Source organism: Sinocyclocheilus anshuiensis, unplaced genomic scaffold, assembly GCF_001515605.1.
Source record: "Sinocyclocheilus anshuiensis isolate Anshui unplaced genomic scaffold, SAMN03320099.WGS_v1.1 scaffold2558, whole genome shotgun sequence".
Taxonomy (NCBI): domain Eukaryota; kingdom Metazoa; phylum Chordata; class Actinopteri; order Cypriniformes; family Cyprinidae; genus Sinocyclocheilus; species Sinocyclocheilus anshuiensis.
Window position 1 is genome coordinate 3,332 of NW_015552720.1, and position 22,102 is coordinate 25,433.

The window sequence follows — 22,102 nt, forward strand, 5'->3', positions numbered from 1 at the left end:
CCGACGTGACGTCGAGAGTGACCGACTGAAAGGGAACTATTTAAGCAACCATGCGTGGATAATGGCCCTGTGTCTTCATCGAGTGCTAGGAGAATTCTGGAAAGTAACACAATCCACTGAAATCACAACAGCAGACCTGCATTGTATTTTCAGCAGCAGTAAATTCTGTGGGTGTAAGCATAGGCCCATAAAAATATCACATATAGGCCCTGGGTACATTTTGTACCACAAACATCACATTTCACTCATACACAGAATCAAAGCCTTTATTATCACTCACCATTACACATTTTTATTTTCATCAGGGAATGTGCATTAATTTAAGAGGCAGCCTCAAATGATTGTTTACATGTAGTATAAGTATAAGTATCACTGATCACATGCTATTCATAAAACTCTCTTTCTCATCGTCTTACACGTCTTTATGGTGGAAATGAAAAATGGGAAATAAATGCTTTTCACACATTTAATATTTAAATGATTTATTTCACTTTTTGATTAAATTATTAGTCCATTAGTTTAAAAAAAATCTAATAATTTATATGTTTTATTTTTATTTATATCAAACTATTTTTTTTATATTTTAATATTAGGTCTGGGGCATGGGTAAAACAATATACTGTACATACAAAGGCATTTGAAAAGTAGCAAAAATTATGATGAAACCATGGTTTAAAGAGAGAGAGAGAGAGCGAGAGAGAGAGAGAGAGAGAGCGCGAGAGAGAGAGGCCTTCATATAACAAAAATAAAACCACTGAAAAAAGTGGAAAGATTGATTTAATAGATTATATACCACTAGGAAATGTGTTTAAAATGTTCTCTTATTTGGACATATCTGATTACTGTATCCATCTCTCAACTATACTGACAAATAATTGGTGTAGAAACAATTTTTCAACTATACAAATATCAAAAGCATTTCTGGGTAGTGTAAAATGAAATAATTAAATAATAATTATCCTGTAGGCTTGTTTACAGCGCTTGTATTTTCACACTAACCACTAGCCTTTAGCAGTTTTGTTTTCTTTCACCAATTTCCCCAATTGATCCCAGCATAGAGCTGAAAAATAACAAGCTCCATTGCTCTGTATAATTGTTCACCACCATTGGCTGAGGCCAAGTGCATTTCCAAAACTGATTTGCTTTTCAGTTTTTCCTCTCTTGTGGAAGCCGGGGGAAAATCCCTCAGTGAAAGAGGGACACCCGCTCTGATTTTGCAGTCGGGCCTCTGAGTGACCTCGTGAGGCTGGGACTAAACTGGCTGCTCTTAAAACCACAAGGCCACAGTAGTCTCAAGCCAAGCCAATTTTACTGCCTACTCAGAGTGGACTCCGATCGCAGGAAAACACAAACACAGTTGGCTGATGTGGCCGGGGCAAATGTGTTCAACTGACTTAAAACAGCCAATGGAAAAAGGATGCGTTGCAGTTTGACTGTTAATTCCAGTGCAAATCTAAAAGCGCTCTCTCTCTCTCTAAAGCATTAGCTGAGCTCACATTTGTTTTTAAAAAAATCAGTTCAAGATCAGTGGATGTCACAGTGAAAGCACATACATGCTGGAATCTCCTCAAGTCACTGTGATAAGCAAAATGCTTTCCTGAGTTTAAAACCTTTGCAATAGCCAATGTTTCTGACTAAATCATCACCTGTTACTACATCTCTAATCACACATGTTCCATTGTAAATAGCATGTAAGATTGCAGTGTGCCAAATCAGAGTACACTGTAAAAAAAAAAAAAAACTGAAATTGTGCTGATAATTTTCTGCCTGGACATTATCCATTAATTTTACAGATATTTCCGTTAACCCTAAAACACAACGCAATGAAGTGCACAATTCAAAACACAGGTAAAAAACCTGTAAAAAAATAAATACGGTAAATTCCCTCATATTAATACAATACATTGTGCCCGTTTTCAGTGTTTGTTTTTTTTTCTCAACACAGTGTATGTTGAAAACTATATGCTCAATAGATTTTGGAAGTATACACTGACGTTCAAGTTTGGGCTTAGTAAGATTTTTTTATGTTTTTAAAAGAAGTTTCTTGTGCTCAGTGACTGCTCACCAAGGCTGCATTAATTTGATCAATAAATATTACTATACTTTAAAATGTTAATATACATTTAAAAAAAATAAAATAAAATTTTAAATGTATTTTTCTCCAGTAGAGTTATATTTTAATTATTATTTTAATATGAAAAATGCATGAATAAATAATTTTCAAAAAGTTCAATAACATCGTAACATCCTTTTAAAAACTGATTAAAATTTTTTTTTTTTTTGTGGAAACTGTCATACTTTTTTCAGGATACTGTGATGAACAGAAAGTGCAAACCAATCTATTTATTTATTGTTTGCTTGTTTGTAGCAACGTAAAAGTCCTTACATGCAACAAAGGTTTTAGTGATGTTTTAGTGAAGTTTCATTATATGTCCAAAATATAAACATATAGAAATGTAAATAAAAGTGCAAACTCCGACATGATACTCCCTGAGACAAACAGGAAAGAATATTTTATAAATCTATAAATTTCAGCTTGTGAAAGAGGATTGTCACATTTTTCAGTTACCTCAATCCCAGTCTCATCCACTTCAACACATTTTCCCTGTTAAGAAAACAACTGGTAAAAAGTTGAGTAAAGAGACAACTGAGTAAAGAGAGCTTAACACACGACCTTTGGGTCAATCTAGGCTCAAATCTCCCTCTCGCACAGAGAAAAGTGCAAACAGCTGCTGCTTGTATCAGACTATTCCTCTCAATCAGGATTTTACACTGGCCATTCCACACTCTTGACCTCACCTAAACTGACCAATCAAGTCCTTTATTATATTCCAGTGCCAAGCATGCAGTAGCATAAACTGAGGATTAAGTGCACTTCGCCTGTTCAGAACTGAGGTGGCAATATGCCTCATTATGTACAGATACAATATACTGTACACATTTTTCATTTAGTGTTACATTTATCACATACCATTCTTACAATTATGCAGCAATGCATTGCACATATCATTGTCTTTCATGTACTTCTAATTTAAGTATATACAAATGCATAACATTATAAATAAATTGAACTGATACTGTAATGACTAAAGATGCTTGAGATGAACTTTCAACACGCAGAAGGTGTTAGCGTTACAGTAACCCTGCTCTTCCATATTTCCCATTACAATATTTAGAGATCATTTCAGAAATATACTTACAGGAGTAGCAGTATTATGGACATCAGGTTTCACAAAGCAATTAAACACAAGCGGTACAATTACATTTCATTAACCAGTGTTTATTTTCTAAATAATACATAGAAAAAATAACATTGATGTACTTACTGTTAATAATGCTTGAGGAGTTCATGAAAATATACAGTACACTAGTCTGCTCTGTGACAAATAATATCAATATTATACATAAAAACAAACAAATGAACAAACAACAGTGGCAAACTGCTCACATCAGAGATAATCATGAAAAATGACAAATGGTACAAATCAATTGGTTATTAAAATAATATTGTGGTAAGTGCCCAAACCAGTGCATTAAGTATGTATACTGAGCAAAGTGGGTTTATTGAGTCTAACCAGTGCTTACGGAGACCATCAAGGTATAGGAGGTCAAGCCTTTTAGGGTTGTATTTGGAGATACAGAACAACAGGTTTGTCATAATTTCTGGTCTTGATTTTTATGTCAGTGCAGTCGCAGAGGAATTTGCAAATTTGGAGACCAAACAATGACACAAAATGGAGCAGGGCATTGAAAAGAAACACACTCAGGAAAAATATATATCAAATAACATGTAACATATTTGATTTAGATATAAAGGATGTGAAAATAAAAACAGCACACAAAATGAATATTCAAATGACACATAATGGGGTAAATTATCTCTTGTTGCAAAAAAAAAAGTATGATAAATACATCTAAATTTGCTATACTATGATGAAAGTAGCACACTACCAAATTTTTACATCTCAGACTTTGGGAACACGGTTTTGATCATGCAACTGTAATCTTGTATGGGATTGGAGAAAAACATGCTGAACTGGCGTAATATTGATGTCCAGTCATGTTACTAGTAGCACTGTACAAAACTGTGTAGAAACACAGAAAGTGAAATTACGGCAAAATTCTCAGGATGTAAAGTGAAATTCAGGCTATTCTAACAGGTTGAAACCTTTAAAATCACAAAATTGGATGTACAAAATAGGACATTAATTTGCTGAGGTACAACTTCATCTTCATGTATGGACATGAGGACGTGCCTCTTTCTGCGGTGAGGATGAAAATGTAGGGACACATGCTGGATTATAGAAGGAATCTACACATGAGGCTTTCTATACGTGGCCAAACATCAGCAGCTGAGCCACCACAAGCAGTCTTTCAGTTTCTCTCACCTATTCTACTATTTACACAACACCACACGAGCCCCACAGCTCCAGACCGGTTCAATGTATCTACTCAGCAATTGGAAACGGAACCTCTCTGACCAATTTCCCCCAGAATATACAAACATATGGAATCTAAAACACGGGTGGAAGTCAATACGGCAAAGGAATGCTTTGTATGATTTTCCAAAGGTGACATTTCTATAACATTTTCCTTTTATTTATTACTCCCACAAATTGAGTGGCTGGGAAAACAGGTCATTTCTTACGCCAGACCTTTGCTTTCTATCCGGAACAGAGGAACCGACAGAGAAATAAACAGCAAGGAAAAAAAGACTTTTGATCACACCAAGTAACACTGGAGACATAAAAATAACTTAGATGAACTGTGTAAATATAAATAAAAAAGACAACATTCTTAATAAATAATTATATTATTTACAACATTGTATATTGCTAAGAGATTTAAATTACTAAAATACTGAACAAGTAAGCAGCAAACATTACAGGCATGAGGTACAGCAAAAAAAAAGATCCTGTTAAGTTTACAGTAGACTGTTTCACCAAACTTCATTTGATTTGATCTTGTTTTTCATGGCTTCAGAAGAAAAAGGTAATGTTGCGTTAGAATGCATTCAGCTTTAAAAAAAAAAAACATTTCTAGGAAAAAAAAAGACAGAAAAGGTTGATCACTGTTTGTGTACAACACTCCAGTAAAGAACTGTATGTACTGTAAAGCTCAGTAATAGTCCATTTTCAGTGATGTCTGAAACCGCTCGTGATACTGGTTCATAAGATTGCACATATATTGGTATTTGTTTGTAGGCACTCTTTCCAAGTGATAATTGAATAAAAGCAGCAGTATTTTAGCATTTACTATGCAATAATAGCATACAGTTTAATACTAGGAACAAAGATACCTATAGAGACTAAATATGACATGATCTTTACATTGAAAGAAATGAGGACAGAGCTGCTTGTGTACATGAATAAATAAGTCATCAGTGACTGTCACGACCTACTCTGTCATCTCACTGTTGCCATGTCTCTCGCAGGTCCGATTTTTTCCCTTTGGATATCCTTTGATTATCAGACTACACACATCTCTCTTTTATACTCGCTGTTACAACCAAAGTGAAAAAAGTAGAACATAACAACACACAGAATAAAGTACTATTCATTGATGTCATACACTAAACGACTATTTAATTTAACAATTATGATAACCTGTCTGACCATAGCAGCTTGTTTTTTTTTTATGGTAAACTTTTTTCTTTTCTTTCTTTTTTTCTATTTCATCAACAAAACAACTGTACAAAGACAAGTGCAGCAACTGTGGTCAAAGATAAAAATATTGATTGACAGAGATATAGTTGAACAAAACCAGCAGATATAAATATACACACAAGGCCCTTCCTACCTTAAACTCTTCTGAAAAAAGAGAATATTCATCGTTAGACCTTAATGCCATAGAAATAACCTCTTATCATCGGCTGGGCTGAGACAACCTGTGATGTTGGGATATCCTGGTTTGATAAGTAGCTTCACTTCTGCTATCACAACAGTTGTTGTTGTTTCTATGTTACGTTGCTAATGTAATGAGAAAGGTGTCATTTAGATGTATTTGTGCGAGCTCAGGGAGATTGTGAGGGTGGCTGATAAATGCTTCTGAGAAATGTTTATGTTCCTTAGATGTTCTATACTTTCTAAAAGTGGTTTGTATGCCAATGTGTAGATATTAAAAGATAATGTGTTTAATGGGGTCATACTGACCGCCATTAACTACCACACCACCATAGACTATACTCTCCAGTTTTACACTGATGTACATATAAATATAAATCTTAACAATGCCTGTTATTACACTAACTACAAAATAGCATAATTGCTATTGTGTTGAACTTCAAGCCAGCTGTTACATACACTGCTGTTATGCGCTAATGTTACTGTTAGTTATTTTTCACAAAAATAATGAGCACCACAAAAAGATATTTCTATTACAAAATGCCAGATGAAAATGGACTGCAAAGCCTGAAATTATTTCATGTTTTCTACACAGTTTAACTGTGTAGAAAACTTTTCTTTACAAATATAATGCTACATTAGATTGAACCTTAAATTCTAAATGCTTATTATATTCACAATGAAGCCTAAATTACATTCTTTGTGTCAATATTTAACTCACTTTTCTTAGAATCTGGCATTACTTTTGAATGGATACATGGTTCCTAATAAAATATGTTATTGTCCTGAATGCCCTTCAGCTGTTCTTCATCAACAAGCAAACGCTGACTGACTGTCCATTTTATTTGAATTATTAATTGTGTCTGGGATATGCTGTGTCAGTGTGTATATAATTGTATTTCTCTTTTAGTCAATCATCTCAGTGGCTATTGAGTCTCTAATAGGGCTATCAATCTATTAAAATGATTAATCTCATAATCAATCTAATCTGTTTCATAGTTCTAATGCACAGCATTAACACATTCAGTTCCATGAAATATGTGTATTTGAGCTTGGCAATTGATGTGGATGATATGTCTATATGACACCAGATAGAGCTAAATTTTTACTCGTTTCAAAAAGAAATTCTGTAGTCAATCGAATTATTAATATTAATCATATTTGTGACCCTGAACCACAAAACCAGTCATAAGCGTCAATTTTTCGAAATTGAGATTTATACGTCATCTAAAAGCTGAATAAATAAACTTTCCATTGATGTATGGTTTGTTAGGATAGCACAATATTTGGCCGAGATACAACTATTTCAAAATCTGGAATCTGAGGGTGCAAAAAAATCAAAATACTGAGAAAATCGTCTTTAAAGTTGTCCAAATGAAGTTCTTAGCAATGCACATTACTAATCAAAAATTAAGTTTTAATATATTTACAGTAGGAAATTTACAAAATATCTTCATGGAACATGATCTTTACTTAATATCCTAATGATTTTTGGCATAAAAGAAAAATCAATAATTTTGACCCATACAATGTATTTTTGGCTATTGCTACAAATATACCCCAGCGACTTAAGACTGGTTTTGTGGTCCAGGGTCACATTTATCAAACTGCACCAAACACGCAGGCAGGAAATACGTCCCATCAGGGATTGATTTATAAATAAATTATCCATGAAGAACATCTTTCTTCTTTTACTGATAGCAACATGGGTGCGTGATCCATTTCAATTAGCTCCGAATGTTCAGCTCAGATCAGTTTTTAGAAAATCACAAAGAACAGAATGAAACCATTATGCCAATTAGTGTGTGAACTTTGACAGCCCAAGGGTCTATACAAAACAGCCTTTTTTTCTGCAGAGGGGAACCTGTTGGCATATCTACACATATAAAGCTGTTTGCGTGTATACAAATGTATGTATTCCTGTAAAGTTGATATAACTGCATTTTGACCAGAGGTAAAATCTATGGCAGACTGCACTTACATTAAACTACAAACTGTCCATAGACAGAATTGGCTGCATGGCCACAGCAGCAAAACTAGCAGCAACAGCTGTGCTAACACAGCTTCTTTCACAAGCTCTCTCTCTCTGGATGTAACTCACTGGATCAACACCTCCTCTGATGATTTTTCGGCATCAGATTTGTGCATTTCTTGCTGATATACAGGATTTTGTGATTTAGGGCCACAGCAGCTGCACTCGTACATCTTCCTATGCACTGTGAAACATTCCCATCATCCCTCGATGTTTCATACAGACGCTGAGGTTGTCAGCCAGATATTTTTTTTTCTTAGTGAGTACGAGCAGCTCAAACATTCAGAGGAGTGCAAGCCATTCGTGTGACACAAATTTGGATTTGATATTAAGGTCCATTTGTAGGTATTTCCTCTTTGATATCTGAAATGATAAATATAAGAACACAGAGAACACTCGATATGAGAGGACACAGCGTATGGCTAAACTGTCATCGAGACAGTCTCAGAGGTCAGGTGTTAAGGGGCATCGTGAAAGCATCAGAGGTCCTCTCATTCATCTATTTGCTTTAGTTTGGAGGTCTTGATTTGAATCGATTGGAATCATCCCATTTTCTGACTACAGTCAAACATTAACAGCTGCATTTTTTCCTTTCCTCCCTTATTCCTCTGGCTCTACATAAAAACAACATTGCCATGGTTGCGCTTTACAAGTAATGATCAATGAAAGCAAACATAAAACAATAAAACTGTCAGCCCAGGCTTGTTTGAGCTTTAGTTTGATGACATCTATGGTTGCTATTGCCATAAGTCATTCATAAAACTTCCACTTCTTGTCCTTTGCGAAACCGGTTGTTGATGTGTTTGGTTGGTTGTTTGTTTTTGAGTGTCATACCCTCTTAGATTGTCGCTGTTTGATGAGGAAACGAGGGCATGCTGGAGTGCGGTGTGAGTGGAAAGGCCCTCTTATAAGCAGCATGTAGAGAAGAATGGTTTCCCAGCAGGCCCCCTGGGTGCCACAGGGGGTACCAAGCTCAGCCAATGGACCTGTGGCGGACTCCTTTGTTGTTCTCCTGGGCGTCGGGGTCTCGACATGCACAGTCTTCTCGAATGTCACATGACATAGGGAATGGAATCACCTGGCACAGACAAAATATCAAAGTGGGTTGAGTCCAAGAGCTTGACGGGATCACATTCAGCATAATAAAGAAGGGGGTTCAATGTGTTTCATCAATTACATTACAAATACATCAGAGATTCTGTTCCAAGGGATAGTTCACCCAAAAAGGTTTTTCATAATTTACTTGACCTTATGCCTGTATGACTTTCTGGAGTGTGAGTAAATGATGACAGATTTTTTTTTTTTGGGGCGAACTACTAAGAATTCATTAAGAATGAGCAATGAAACAACAAAAAACAGCTACCAAACCATCAGTGAGCAGTATCTATAACCAAAACATCATCTCAGATCTTCCTATTCTTTCCCAGTTGAAAGCTGTCACCAGCATTAACATCTCAAATGACAATATTTGTCAGCAAATATTATATAAATATAATCACAAATTGCAATTTGTCAGCTGCTTTGGATGAAAGCATCTGTTACACTGAAAAATGTCTTTACATTTCACAAATAATTACAAAGAAACAGCAAGTAACAATGAATTAAACACAATATTTTGAAGTAGAAAGACTGAAATAGTATTTTAAAATACTATTACGTACTCCAATAACCTTTTTTTTTTTTTTTTTACAAGCTCAGTTTTTTTAACAATGCAAATTAATAATTGTAAAAGTCAGCAAGGACTACAAACAGTTCACAGAATGAAAAAAAACAAAAAAACAATTGAGACAAACCAAGCTTTTTGAAGAACATAATTGAATACGGTAACAAAAATCTTTACAGTTGACCTTGGTTGATACTGTGGTGAGATGTGCTATCTATCAAACATCAGTCAAAACTAGTCTTGCACTTTTGTCAAATTAGATACGGTGAGAGCGTGAGAGTGTGTGTGTGGCCACCGACCAAAGTACAATGTGCTCTCATTTTATAAATAACATCATTATCCTTTTATTTAGTTCTAACTATTCTACCATTTGGGGAAAAGAGGATGCGGAACACTGGAGCTGGAATGCAAAAAAAAAAAAAAAAAAAAAAAAAAGGTTTTAAATCACTGTTTGTCAGTGAAAACAACTCCATGTATCCACACGTATCCACAGAATGGAACACATTTTTGAGAATCTGATCCACACCTCTAGTATACATGAACCACTAACAATGCAACTGTATGCTCATCCCAGCTTGTTTTTACTTTTGATGTCAAACAGAAAGAGGTATCTTTTCAGTCCCTGTGAACTATACTGTTTGTGTGCACTGATAGATCAGTGTGAGCGCACTTGGAGGCGTGCGAGTGCAGAGTGAAAAAAAGAGGGAACGCAAGAGCGTATATGTGTACAGAGTAACAAGGAATCTCTTGTGTTCGAAGCATTGAGGGAAGGAATGCCCTTTCTTTGCCCTGTGAAATACACAGGCCTTTCCTTTTGGTGTCCCCATCCACTGTAGGGGATTTTCCCAACTGTAAATCTAGTCCATTCATAGTGCCCACAAACTCTGGCTGACAACATTCCCTCCATTGCCACACTCCTCATTACAACCGACCAACACTTCTCCAGTTGTTAAGTGTGCGTGTGTATGTGTGTCTTCAAAATGTTTTCGTTGCCCTCAGCCATCCCCGAATTGTTTCCAGGGAAAACAAACAAAACACTGCAAAAAAAATACTGTGCATTTTTTCAAGTTAAAAACAACTGCAAAAGTGAACAATTCATCAAAACTGAGTTGTAGCTACAATTAGGTATCTACAGAGATATTGTTAGATATTAGTTAGATATTGTAATTAACTAAAACCATGAAAAAAAAACATTAACTGAAATGAAATGAAATAAATAAATATTCAGCATGACATTATAAAGAAAACAATTTTTTTTTGCAAAAAAGTAAAAATCTTGTATATTGTTATTGTACCAAAGCCAAATGGATTGATTAAAATAATATCTGAATTTTTTTTTTATAAATTTGTATGAAATTTTAATTTAATCTATTTTCCTTTTTACAATTTCTTTTTCTTCTAAAATGGAAATATTAAGCAAGAATAATATTAATTACAACTATCTGTAGCACAAACAGTGCAGGTTGAGTTACCCACACAAAGTTTAATACTCAAGGTATTAGAGCATGCATTTGTTCAGCTACAATTAATATGTTGCTTGCTTCCAAATAAATTACCTCCTTTTAATGTGCAGTTCATGCCACTGAGACCATGACATCTGGATAGTATAAATATCAGCATTTCACAAGATTCAGACAAACTCTGACATGAAAGAAGTGAGGTTGAGAAGTCAGCAGGCAGCTTTTGACAGTAAGCTGAGCTGTCAGTGCACTTTTCCTTCAGCAAACCTTGCAACCACTGAATGTTCTCACAACATCTGACCTTTTCTGTATTGATGTCATTGGGATGGTGGTAGAGGAACTGTGATTCCCTTTCATGGGAACTTTGAACTGCGTCCTCTAGGGGTCGCTATGAGGAATAGCCTCAGTAGTAATAAAAGAAGGTTTGAACAATTGCCCACAAAATGATTTGATACTGTTTGTTTGACCACATAAAAATTAAGTTTAGTGGTTCTCAACTTGTTTTGCTTCAAAACTCAAATTTTGCACTGAACATCAAGTGGCAACCCAACACAGTACCAAGACTGTTTGAGACACAAAAGTAAGCAGAATATGTCCTTAAAAACAAACACTATAATATGCTCATACTCAGCTGCACATTGTCTTTATAGTTTAAATGCTTGGTTTGTAAATGTCTCTTGAAATTCGACGGTAGCCAATAATTTACTGCACAAACAAACCATTTTTAGCAAGTTAATGTACTCGGCATTTGGGTTGGACGCACCAGCTGAGATCCTACAACTGACCTACAACAATTTTCCATATTACTCCTCTGAGCTCTCTACACAACGTAAGGCAATGTAGTTTCATACATAGGGTGCAATTCCACGTTTAAGTTATATTGGGGCACGATTTAGATCTGCGTTCAACGGAAATCTGGAGGACTTTGCTAGAAAATTGTTTAGCGTCACCACTAAACACATCAACTGGAAGCAAATTTAGTTCTGCCGTCATGACCTCAGCTCTAAAATGTAAGACCTCATCATTAAAAGGCACGGATTCAAATCCTGGTCATCCTCAAGTCCAACAAACTAATAGGATGCTTTGTGTCAATGTTGCTTTTCTGTCTGCTCGTAGCACGTCAGAGGCCTGGGTTAGTTTTTCCTAATTGCTCTGTGGGGCTTATGAGGGCAGTTATTCGCTATTGATGGTGCATTTGGGAGGAAAAGACCTTGGCTGACAAGAGCTCTGACAAATACAAGCAATGTATACTGTGAGTTGTTGGAACACTGGATTGAAAAACATACAGTCCTTCCAAAGAAACAATGAAAACGGCCCACCGAAGACCACCAACGATGACACAAGTAAACAGAGCTTCAGTGGAAGCCACCAAATTCTGTTTACTAAATCCAATAAACCATCAAATGGGGGGAGGAATCAAAACATCATTTCAGTGCTGTCTGTTATGACCTGATATGACCCTGATCTACAGTAAGTGTCCTCTTTCAAGTCATTGTGGAAGATGATATCTTTGCGGCTCCCACAAAAAGAAGGAACAAAACGCACATTCAAAAGTACAAGTCATAAGAAAATGACAACTTCAGCACACAATGAACAAGGTTTATTGCTTAAAATATATATACTGGGAGGTTGAAATATTATTCCTAAAAATGCTACTGACTAGTCATACCAGTCATTTTCTCAGACAAGCTTAACTTGGCTCTTTCTTAAACTGTTCAAAGGTTTGGGGCTGGTAAGTTTTTTTTTTTTTTTTTTTAATAGAAGTCTCATACTCATATAGTTATACTGTGAAATTTAAATACATTTTAACATATTTAAAAATATAATTTATCCCTGTGATGGCAACGCTGAATTTCTTCAGTCTTCAGTGTCACATGATCCTTCAGAAATCATTCTAATATGATGATTTGCTGCTCAAGAAACATTCCTCATTATAATCAATGTTGAAAACACTTGTGCTGCTTAATGTGATACATTTTTTCAGGATTCTTTGATGAATATAAAGTTCAAAAGAAGAACGTTTATGTGAAATAGCAATCTTTTGTAAAATTATAAGTCCTTTTGATCAATTTAATGCATCCTTGCTGAATCAAAGTATTAAAAACCCCAAACGTTTTAACAGTAGTGTAAGTTTATGTGATTTTGGGTAGTTTTAGAGCATTTTAACTTATTCAAACTAATTAATTTGAGCACTGGGGTCACTTGCAGACAGTTCCTTTTCTGGTTAATTTCAGCCAAAGTTCATTTGAAGTGAAAGCATCCTTAAGCACAATTTTATGGAAACTATACAAAAATACAGCACCTAATGCACCCAATGAGGATGAAGCCATTATTGCTTTGCTTTTTAAATTTTAATCTTAAATTCATGCTAACTAACTTTGTGTCAGCCTCATTGCCAAATGAAGAATATCAGTGCAAACACTTATTTCTGAACCAAGGGAAACATCAACATATTTATGTTATACTCAAGATCATTGTAGTGTGGATAGTAATTAGTTCACAGTACCATACTGAATGTATTGTAGACACGTTAGGAACAGTTCCGTTTACTTACAGTAATCCCTTTCAAATGAGTCTTGTCTCTTTTCAGTTGACTGTGAGAAGTGTTTGCCTCAATTCTGATTTGAAAACTCAACAGTTTAATCATAATCTATGCTTGCATAGTTGAACGTTTTTTTTTTTTTTTTTTTAAGCCAGATGAAAAATATTTTGCCATGTCGCAATTCATTCCTGCATTTAATTAGTACATTTTACTGAAAATCAAGAAATCTCTAAAAAGCTTGTCTGAGGTGGAGCTCAGCACAGGGTCAATTGGGTGGATGTGATAGCCATTACATAATGAAAGCATTTACATTATTACTCCCTAAAACTCCTTAAAATTACATGACAAAGATGAAAATTAAGCATTTATTGACTTCTCTAAATACAAAAATTACACCGGGCAGATGCACTTGTGGTGGAGCAATTTAATCAATTATTTGCTTTTGGCAGCAACCTTTCAGAATTCATACAAGACTACTGTAAAACGTTCTTTTGTTCTCAACTTACAAAGAAAGTCAAATTCCTTATTTACAGCCACTTATTAGCACAATTCAGGACTGACAACGAATCGGTCAGCAGCTCAGCCTGAGAGGTGGAGGATGTGCAGTTAGTTTTATTATTTGCATGGGTAATCCTCTGGTAATCCTCAGTTTATACGTTTCTATATGATTTACAGCTGCATTTAAATGCTAAGAGTACAGTTCCAACTGCCGGTTCTAGACCTTTCACAACAAGTTGTGTATTCTGCCGGGAAATGCGTCATCACACATGCCAACTTTTTTTTTGTTTTGGCACCACGCACGAGTAGAGCCGTCCAGTGTGCTTCCAGAGTTCGCTGTTGTAACTTTGGAGAAGTTACTTCATTCTTTGTCTGTCAAAAGAGAAGTTCACTTTCTCTGGCAGCCAGGAAAACTTGCTCAAGGAAAAAGCAAGAGAGGATCAAGTGAAAGAGGATGACAAGTCCATTGGAAAAAGAACAGTACACAAGCGTGCAGAAGAAGCCTTTCTAGGGCTATTTACCACCCTCGGGATTAAACTCTCGGATCTTTCTCTTTGTTGGAAAGTGAGGTGAACGTCCATATGGAAATGCTATATGCAACCATTTGTTGCCATGGCTTTGGAAAAACACCCAAACATATATGTGCGTGCTTCATCTACAATGTCTACAATGCATTGTGGATAGGGTTCAGAGAGTTTCCCCCCACTTTTGTGGGTGTCCTTAAGTTTCCTCTCCGAGGAGATAATTATTACAACGCAAGATGTTTTACCCTGTCTGAATCTGTAGTAACTAAGCAAATTATGTGATTTACAGCTTTTTACTCCATTTATTTACCAGCTCTTGAAGCGTAAACAAGGAATTCAACTGATTAAACATCTAAAAAATAAAAAACCTACCTTTTTGGTTTTAACAGTAGAATGGCAGCAGTCTCCTCCATCATAGTTGCAGAACGCTCGGTTGTTGATGGCGTCGCAGTAATTATCACCCATGAACGGCTGGTGAAAAACAGATAAAACTGCTCTGTAACATGAAATTACTACATATTTAAACACAAATAACATCAGCAATACACTGTCAAATAATAACGTGTTCCCCCATAAACTCCATCAATAAATTCATATAAAACCAGAAAGCAAGAAATAAAGAGACAGCCATTCACCCTGTGTACATCCACAACGGTGTAAAAATAGACACACAGACTTGAGTCTGTTGCAATTATGTTGCCCTGGAAAAATTGAGTTAGTATTCCCGGGCTTGTAGATGGTGGAGGCCACTTTTAATGGGGAAACCGAAGCCCTATTAAACTTATGTGTCTCCCTTGGGAGTTACTACACGTTTTCATCTTGACAGGCACAAAAGGTTGCCCAACACACCTGTGACCTTTTCCAGTTTGAAATAATCTCTCTGGCCTGACCCAAAAGCTTTCAGAGGGCTGCTAATTACCACCAATTGAAACTGGGTCAGGATGAGTTGGGTTCAAAAGTCTGCTGCTCTGGCCCGAATAAAAAATGGACTGGTCATCTCACTGCCACAGCAAGACTCGTTATACATGAGAGAGAGGTGCAGATTAATCGCACTTTCAGGATAGCAGTGCAGTGGCTTTGGCAAGAAAAGTCACATGTGCTTTAAAGAAATTATGTTTCTTCAAAGAGCAACATACAGTATATGTGAAAATGTCAGTTCAGTCTTTTTAGTGGCAAATTATTTTTCAACAGCTCTTTCTGCAAGAAGACACAGCAGCTGTTTTTTTTATTCTCACTCTGTGATTTGAGGAAGTTGGGAACATGATACCCTCTAAATGAGGTTTCCAGGTTCGTCTAAAATGCAAAAATAAAACAAATTGCCCTTAAAAACAAAGGTGGTAACAAATCCCACTTGTCTGCTTTTGTTGGCCCTGTTAAACCTGACTCAGATTAGGCTAGACTGGTCCAAAGAGCAAAGGAGAGGAAGACACTAAGCACAGCATGTTTATTTATGTATTAGACTTCAAAGAGCGTGAGAAGATGGCAGAAACAACTGTTCAAGGTCATGCTCCAGAGAACAGACCTCCATGACTGTATAGAGATTAAAGCTATGGCTGGGAGATTACCTTCAGGGGCATAATGTTGTTATCATGCAAACGTACAACGGGAGAATGGTGAACAGACAATTAACTGAATAATAAAAATAAATGAATCAAAAATAATTTAAAACCAACAAATAAATAAAATGAAGTGAAATAATAGATAAATACAAATGTAATATTTAATAAAAGAAATGATTTTCAACAAATAAAAAGCAGATAAATAAATTAATATATAAATATAATAAAAAACTAATAAAAAATGTAATTATTTAAAAATAAATAAAGAATAACATTTTATTATAAATAAAGATAATTAAAAAAATATATATGTAGAAATATGTGAGGTAGGTCTTACTTCGCATCCCTTTATGCAATGGAGGGCCTCTGGGTTAGGGTACCACTTTAGTCCCATGGTGCATACAATGTTCTGTATGAGAGAAAATGACAGAATAACAAAAGTAATGTTCAAAGTTATCAATGATCAATGGTTTCAGATAATACAGCTCCATTATAGTGAATTAACTAAACAAATAGCAGCCACTGTGAGGCTTTTTAAACAACACTGTAAAAAAGCCTTTTCAAAGTTAAATAAAATAAAACCACTACCACTCAAATTAGAACACTTTATTACAAGCTTACCGTTCTGAATCCAGCTAAAGTAAGGAGATAGTTTTGAACACTGGCTGGTTATGTACTTGCTCAAAAATTGATTTTGGATAATTTTTAATCCAAAAAGTTACGGACTGCAGCTTTAATGATGCATCAGGTGAAAACAACGTCCATCTAAAAGGTGTTTTTGAAGTGTGTGTGTTGTGCCGGTGCACAAACTCAGTTATATAGAGCAGTGTTTCCCAACCCTGGTCCTGGAGGCACCCCAACACTGCACTTTTGGATGTCTTCCATTTCTAACTCCCAGTCTAATGAGCAAGTTGAATCAGGTACATTTGATTAAGGAGAAATACAAAATATGTAGTGTCGAGATACTTCGGGACCAGAGTTGGGAACCACTGATTGGTTCCCAACCCTGGTCCTGGAGGCACCCCAACACTGCACATTTTGTATGTCTCCTTAATCAAACACACCTGATTCAGGTCATCAGCTCATTAGTAGAGACTCCAAGATCTGAAACTGGTGCGTCAGAGAAAGGAGCAAAATGTGCAGTGTTGGGGTGCCTCCAGGACCAGGGTTGGGAACCACTGATATAGAGAATGGCAAGTGATAAGTCAGACAATCAGCGCTTTAGTCAGTGTGTTCCTCCCTGCCCGCGTTTAATTACAGGCGGGGATACACACGGTCTTTGTATTGCTTATCTGGGAGCGAAACATGCACAGGCAGCTCTCAAAGGAGCTGACTGTATGCATTGTGAGCTGCTGCCGCTGTATACGCTCCGCTCCTGCCTGGTGCTCTTTGAGGAGGGTGCACAGACTCACGATCCTTGCAGTTCTGGATCCGCGGCTGCCGAGGCAGAGTGGCGATTGAGATTGTGGGGATCCCAGATGGATCTAGTGGAGGGGTTGCAGATGGGCATGGCCCTTTCTGTGCACTCATTCTCTAGATCCAGTGCTCGCTCTTAGGGTTCGGAAGCACGATCTGTGGTTTCTTCCCCCTGGAGTGAGAGTATGTTGCTTCGCCTCTTTTCCTCTGAGGAGGTCGATGTGGAGAGCATCGAACAGGATGAGGCTGGGGACTCGTCACCCCAGTCCATCCAGTATGAGGAGCTGTTAGATGTGGTGACTCGTGCTGTGGCTAAATAAAAAAAATATTGGCTGGCTGAGAGGCAGGAAGATCGTCCTAAAAGCAAGCTAGACGAATGCTTCCTGCGTTCTAAGTCACCTCCTCCACATCGGAGCTTTCCTTTCTTCTCTGATCTCCACACTGAGTATTTGAGATCATGGGAAAGACCTTATTCAGCCCATCTTTTCAGCCCTAATGTCAGTAATTATTCTAACATCTTGGGGCTGAGAGAACATGGCTATGGGATGATGCCCCAGATTGAACAGACGCTTGTTAGTTATCTGTCCCCAGGGTCAGCATCGTCCCTGCAGGCTCCGGCGTTGCCCACCAGGCCTTTAAAGACAACATCGGCCTAGGTGAATAAAGCTTTTATAGTGGCAGGGCAGGCTTGTGCTTGTCTGCAGACCTGCTTAAAGACCTGGACGAAGACGAGGAAGTGCACTCTGGTGATATTAAAGAGTTGCATCGTGCTGCTGATTTGTCTCTCTGGGCCACCAAGGAAATGGCCAGAGCTATTGGCCGCTCCACGGTAGCATTGGTGGCTATGGAGAGACATCTCTGGTTGAACCTGTCCGATATGAAGGACAAGGACAGGTTCTTCCTTTTGGACGCCCCGCTTGCTCCTTCTGGCCTTTTAGGCGACGCTGTCAGCTCTGTCGTCAAGACGCTTCAGGAAGCAAAGAAGCAGGCGGCGACATTCCAGTGGTTTCTTCCTTGCCGTTGTCCGGTCTTAGGGGCTGCTGGGCGGGAGCAGCCCCAGCCGTCTTCCGGCTCCTCATACAGTGCGCAGCAGAAGAAGAGCATCGCTTCCCATACTCCCCTTCAGAGAGATCAGGGGTTGGGGTGAGGCTCTTAGCCAAAGTCCTCTAGGGAGGGAAGCCTCAGGTGCCAGGCTTCTGAGGGTAAGCTCCTCTGGGGAAGAGCGGAGTACACCTCATCATACGGTGCCTGACTCTCATCAGGGCCCTCAGGAGAACTGTCTGTCAACCCTGCCACCTCCGGTGCTTCAGGGCAGAGCGGTCTCCAGCGAGCACAGTTCTCAGTCTCCACCCGGAAGCTTGTATCCTCCAAGGAGGTTATTAGAGCAGCCAATTCAGTTGTTCCCTGCCAGTTATCCGCTTCAGGGCGCTGAGCTGACTGCTCAAAGTACACCAGAGGTCGGTCTCGAGAGACTGATTCCCTTAGTAGACCATCTGGCAGCGTGGAAAATTCTGTTAAACGTGTCTCAGTGGGACCTGCAGACTGTTGAGAGAGGCTAAAGAATCCAATTCGTTTCTTGTCCGCCTCTATTCAACGGGGTCACACTTACTCTGTTAGGCCCCGAACAGGCTCTGGTGATGGAACAAGTAGTGGCTACCCTCCTGAGAAAGGAGGCTATAGAGTGTGTTCCCAAGAAGGATGGAGGGTTGCGTCCTATCATAGATCTGCGCCAAATTAATCGCTCTGTCAAGACGTTCAGATTCAAGATGCTGAAGTTGAAACAGATTTTGATGTAAATCAGGTCCGAGGACTGGTTCGTCACCATAGACTTGATGACGCATACTTCCATGTTTCCATCCTTTCCAAGCACAGGAAGTTCCTGAGGTTTGCTTTCGAGGGCGAAGCATACCAATACCGGGTTCTTCCATTCGCGGTCACATTCACTATGTGTGTGGATGTTGCCTTGGCTCCTCTCAGACTCCAGGGCATCCGCATACTGAACTACATTGACGATTTGTTAATTCTAGCTCAATCAGAGCATATGGCGGTTTGGCATCGACATGTCGTCTGGGGGGGGGGGGGGTGGTTACAGTTTTGATATATAAAATAGGGGAAAACAAAGACAGAAAAGGAAAAGTTTTTTATTTTTTTTATTTTTATTTCAATAATTAAACACTGCGTCGTCAGAGTATTGTGGCTTTATCAGATAATTAAGGAAAATCAAGCTCAAATGGAGTTATCAAGGTTTTTAACCAGCGAATGATGGAGATCTGTGTTTTTGTCTGTCTTTAGAACGGCTGTATCTGAGGCAGCAAGTGCATCGCATTATAGCCTACACTTTCATCAACTTACAGGTTGTATAACAGTTATTGTATCTATATGGGCGCTTTAGTTTTTCTTTTTGTTTGATACATTTGGCCCAAATCTCATGATATAAGCGAAGCGCTATATGCACAGGATATTTAAAACATACAAAAGTATATTGGCTACAACTAGATGGCAAATGCTCTTCTCCGCTCTTCAAACACACAAAAACATTAGCCTTTACAGACATAGTTTGAGTAAAGAAAATGTTTTACTTTTTCAAACATCAGTCATTTATTTACCCTTGCATTGCGAACAAGCGGAGATATGTCTCCTCCAGGCTGTGCGCGGTGCTTTATTCTGAATGGAGGAGGGGTGAAGTTACGAGGTTTTGCTGATAATTTGAGGATCCAATGGCGTTTAGAGACAAGCTCTTTTAAATGGTTTTCATTGGTTAAATATTTGTTAAACCCTCAAACAGACACGAGGAAGACCAATAGAACTGATTTAAAATAATAATAACAAAATATAGGCTAAGAGAGATATGAAATTTTCTACAGGAGTCCTCCTGACTGGGTTAGGGTATGGCGACTGCCATACTCTGCCATATGGAAACGCCGTCCCTGTTCTAGCTCAATCAGAGCAGATGGCTGTTCAGCATCGAGATGTCATACTTGCCCATATGAAAGAGCTGAGGTTAAGGTTGAATGCCAAGAAGAGTGAGCTTTCTCCAGTTCAGAGGACCACCTATCTTGCCATGGTTTGGGATTCGATGACTATGCAGGCACGTCTGTCTCCTGCTTGTATCGATTCGATTATTGCAGCCGTGAACAGTGTCAAGGTAGGCTGTTGGGTCTGATGGCACCTGCGTCCAACGTGATACCTTTTGGCCTGCTGTACATGAGGCCCTTGCAGTGGTGGCTCATGACTAAGGGGTTTTCCCCGAGGGGCAACCATTTTGTTTGATCAAGGTCACGTGGCTATGCCTTCGTGCCTTAGTCATGTGGAAGAAGCCTTGGTTCCTGTCCCAGGGTCTCGTGTTGGGAGATCTTTGTCATTGCTTAATGCTTACGATGGATGCATCCCTCACGAGCTTCAACCTATCAGAAGCTAGCGTTGTTTTCACTGGATGCATTTTTTAAGCTTCCTGGTCGCTACGTCACCCCGCCCGTGATATCTCAGCACTCTACTGGACTGATTTCACCTGTGCTTCAGTACGCGGTCACACAGACACATTCCCAAAGTGTTTCCGATGCAGCGTTCCCTTCAGGGAACCATGGTTACAGTCGGAACCTAGGGATGTTTTGTGCTGGTACCTTGGCTGGTTTAGGCATGTCATAGATAAATATACAGTATATGACACTAAAACCACCATTAGGTGGCAGCAAATCCCTGTTTTATGATTCACTGAATCATTCAGTCAAACCTTTCATTCAAAATGGCTGATTAAATTAGAAACGAAGCAAGTGACTATCTTTATAAATGGATCATTGAATCACTGGCTCACTTGATTTGTTTAAAAACAGATTCATTCAGGAATGAAACACCGCAGTGTTGCTCTCTTTGCGTTGTTGTATAAAATAAATAGCACATTTGAAATTGCGCACACGTGCTGATATTCAGGAAAGTACTCTTGTTTTATGTGATAAATATAAAAATGAAAAACTCATACTAGTGCTGGGCGGTATACCGGTTCATACCGAATACCGGTTTTTATTTTTGTTATGATATGAATTTTGAAAATACCGCAATACCGGTATATGTCACTTAAACAACGTTCGGAATGCGACACTGTTTGAAAGGGGTGTTGCACTGTGGTGAGGGAACAGCTGTGTGTGTTACTAAGTGTGAAAGTTCCGAAACTGAAGCTGTAGAACTAATAGAACGTGATGACACAGAAGAACTCATCCACAATATCCACATTGACCGCCACAAATATCCACCGCCCCCTGCCATCAGCTCCCACGTCTCACAAACACACGAGTGTGACTTTAGCACAAGATTTAGCAACTTTCACACCCTTTTAGCGGCTTTTTTCCATAGAATATTCATACTGACAAACCTAGCGACTTTTTTTGTATAAACCTTAGCTATGGTTCAGTTGGAAGATTTCGCCAGTGCTGTCCCGCAAACGCAAGGTCTGACTTTCCCGGAGAAGTGTCACCTCTCTCGGCGTCTGTTCTGTGCAGTGAGCAGCAGAGAAGCAGCGCATTCAGTTGGCCGCACCGCAGCCGACTCGTCAATAAATGAGTACAAAACAG

At 38.2% G+C, this 22,102-nt stretch overlaps 1 protein-coding gene across 1 annotated transcript in view; it reads right to left on the reverse strand.

Moving 5' to 3' along the window:
* Positions 1-8,140: 8,140 nt before the first annotated feature.
* LOC107667798 (pappalysin-1-like) overlaps positions 8,141-22,102 on the reverse strand; it is a 90,513-nt gene continuing 76,551 nt past the window's right edge. The window contains exons 20-22 of the mRNA XM_016459516.1: positions 16,459-16,530; positions 14,935-15,033; positions 8,141-8,953 (exon numbers count right to left, since the gene is read on the reverse strand). Of these exons, the coding sequence (XP_016315002.1) occupies positions 8,849-8,953; positions 14,935-15,033; positions 16,459-16,530 (276 nt within the window). The 3' untranslated portion in view covers positions 8,141-8,848. The remainder of the gene's footprint in view (positions 8,954-14,934; positions 15,034-16,458; positions 16,531-22,102) is intronic.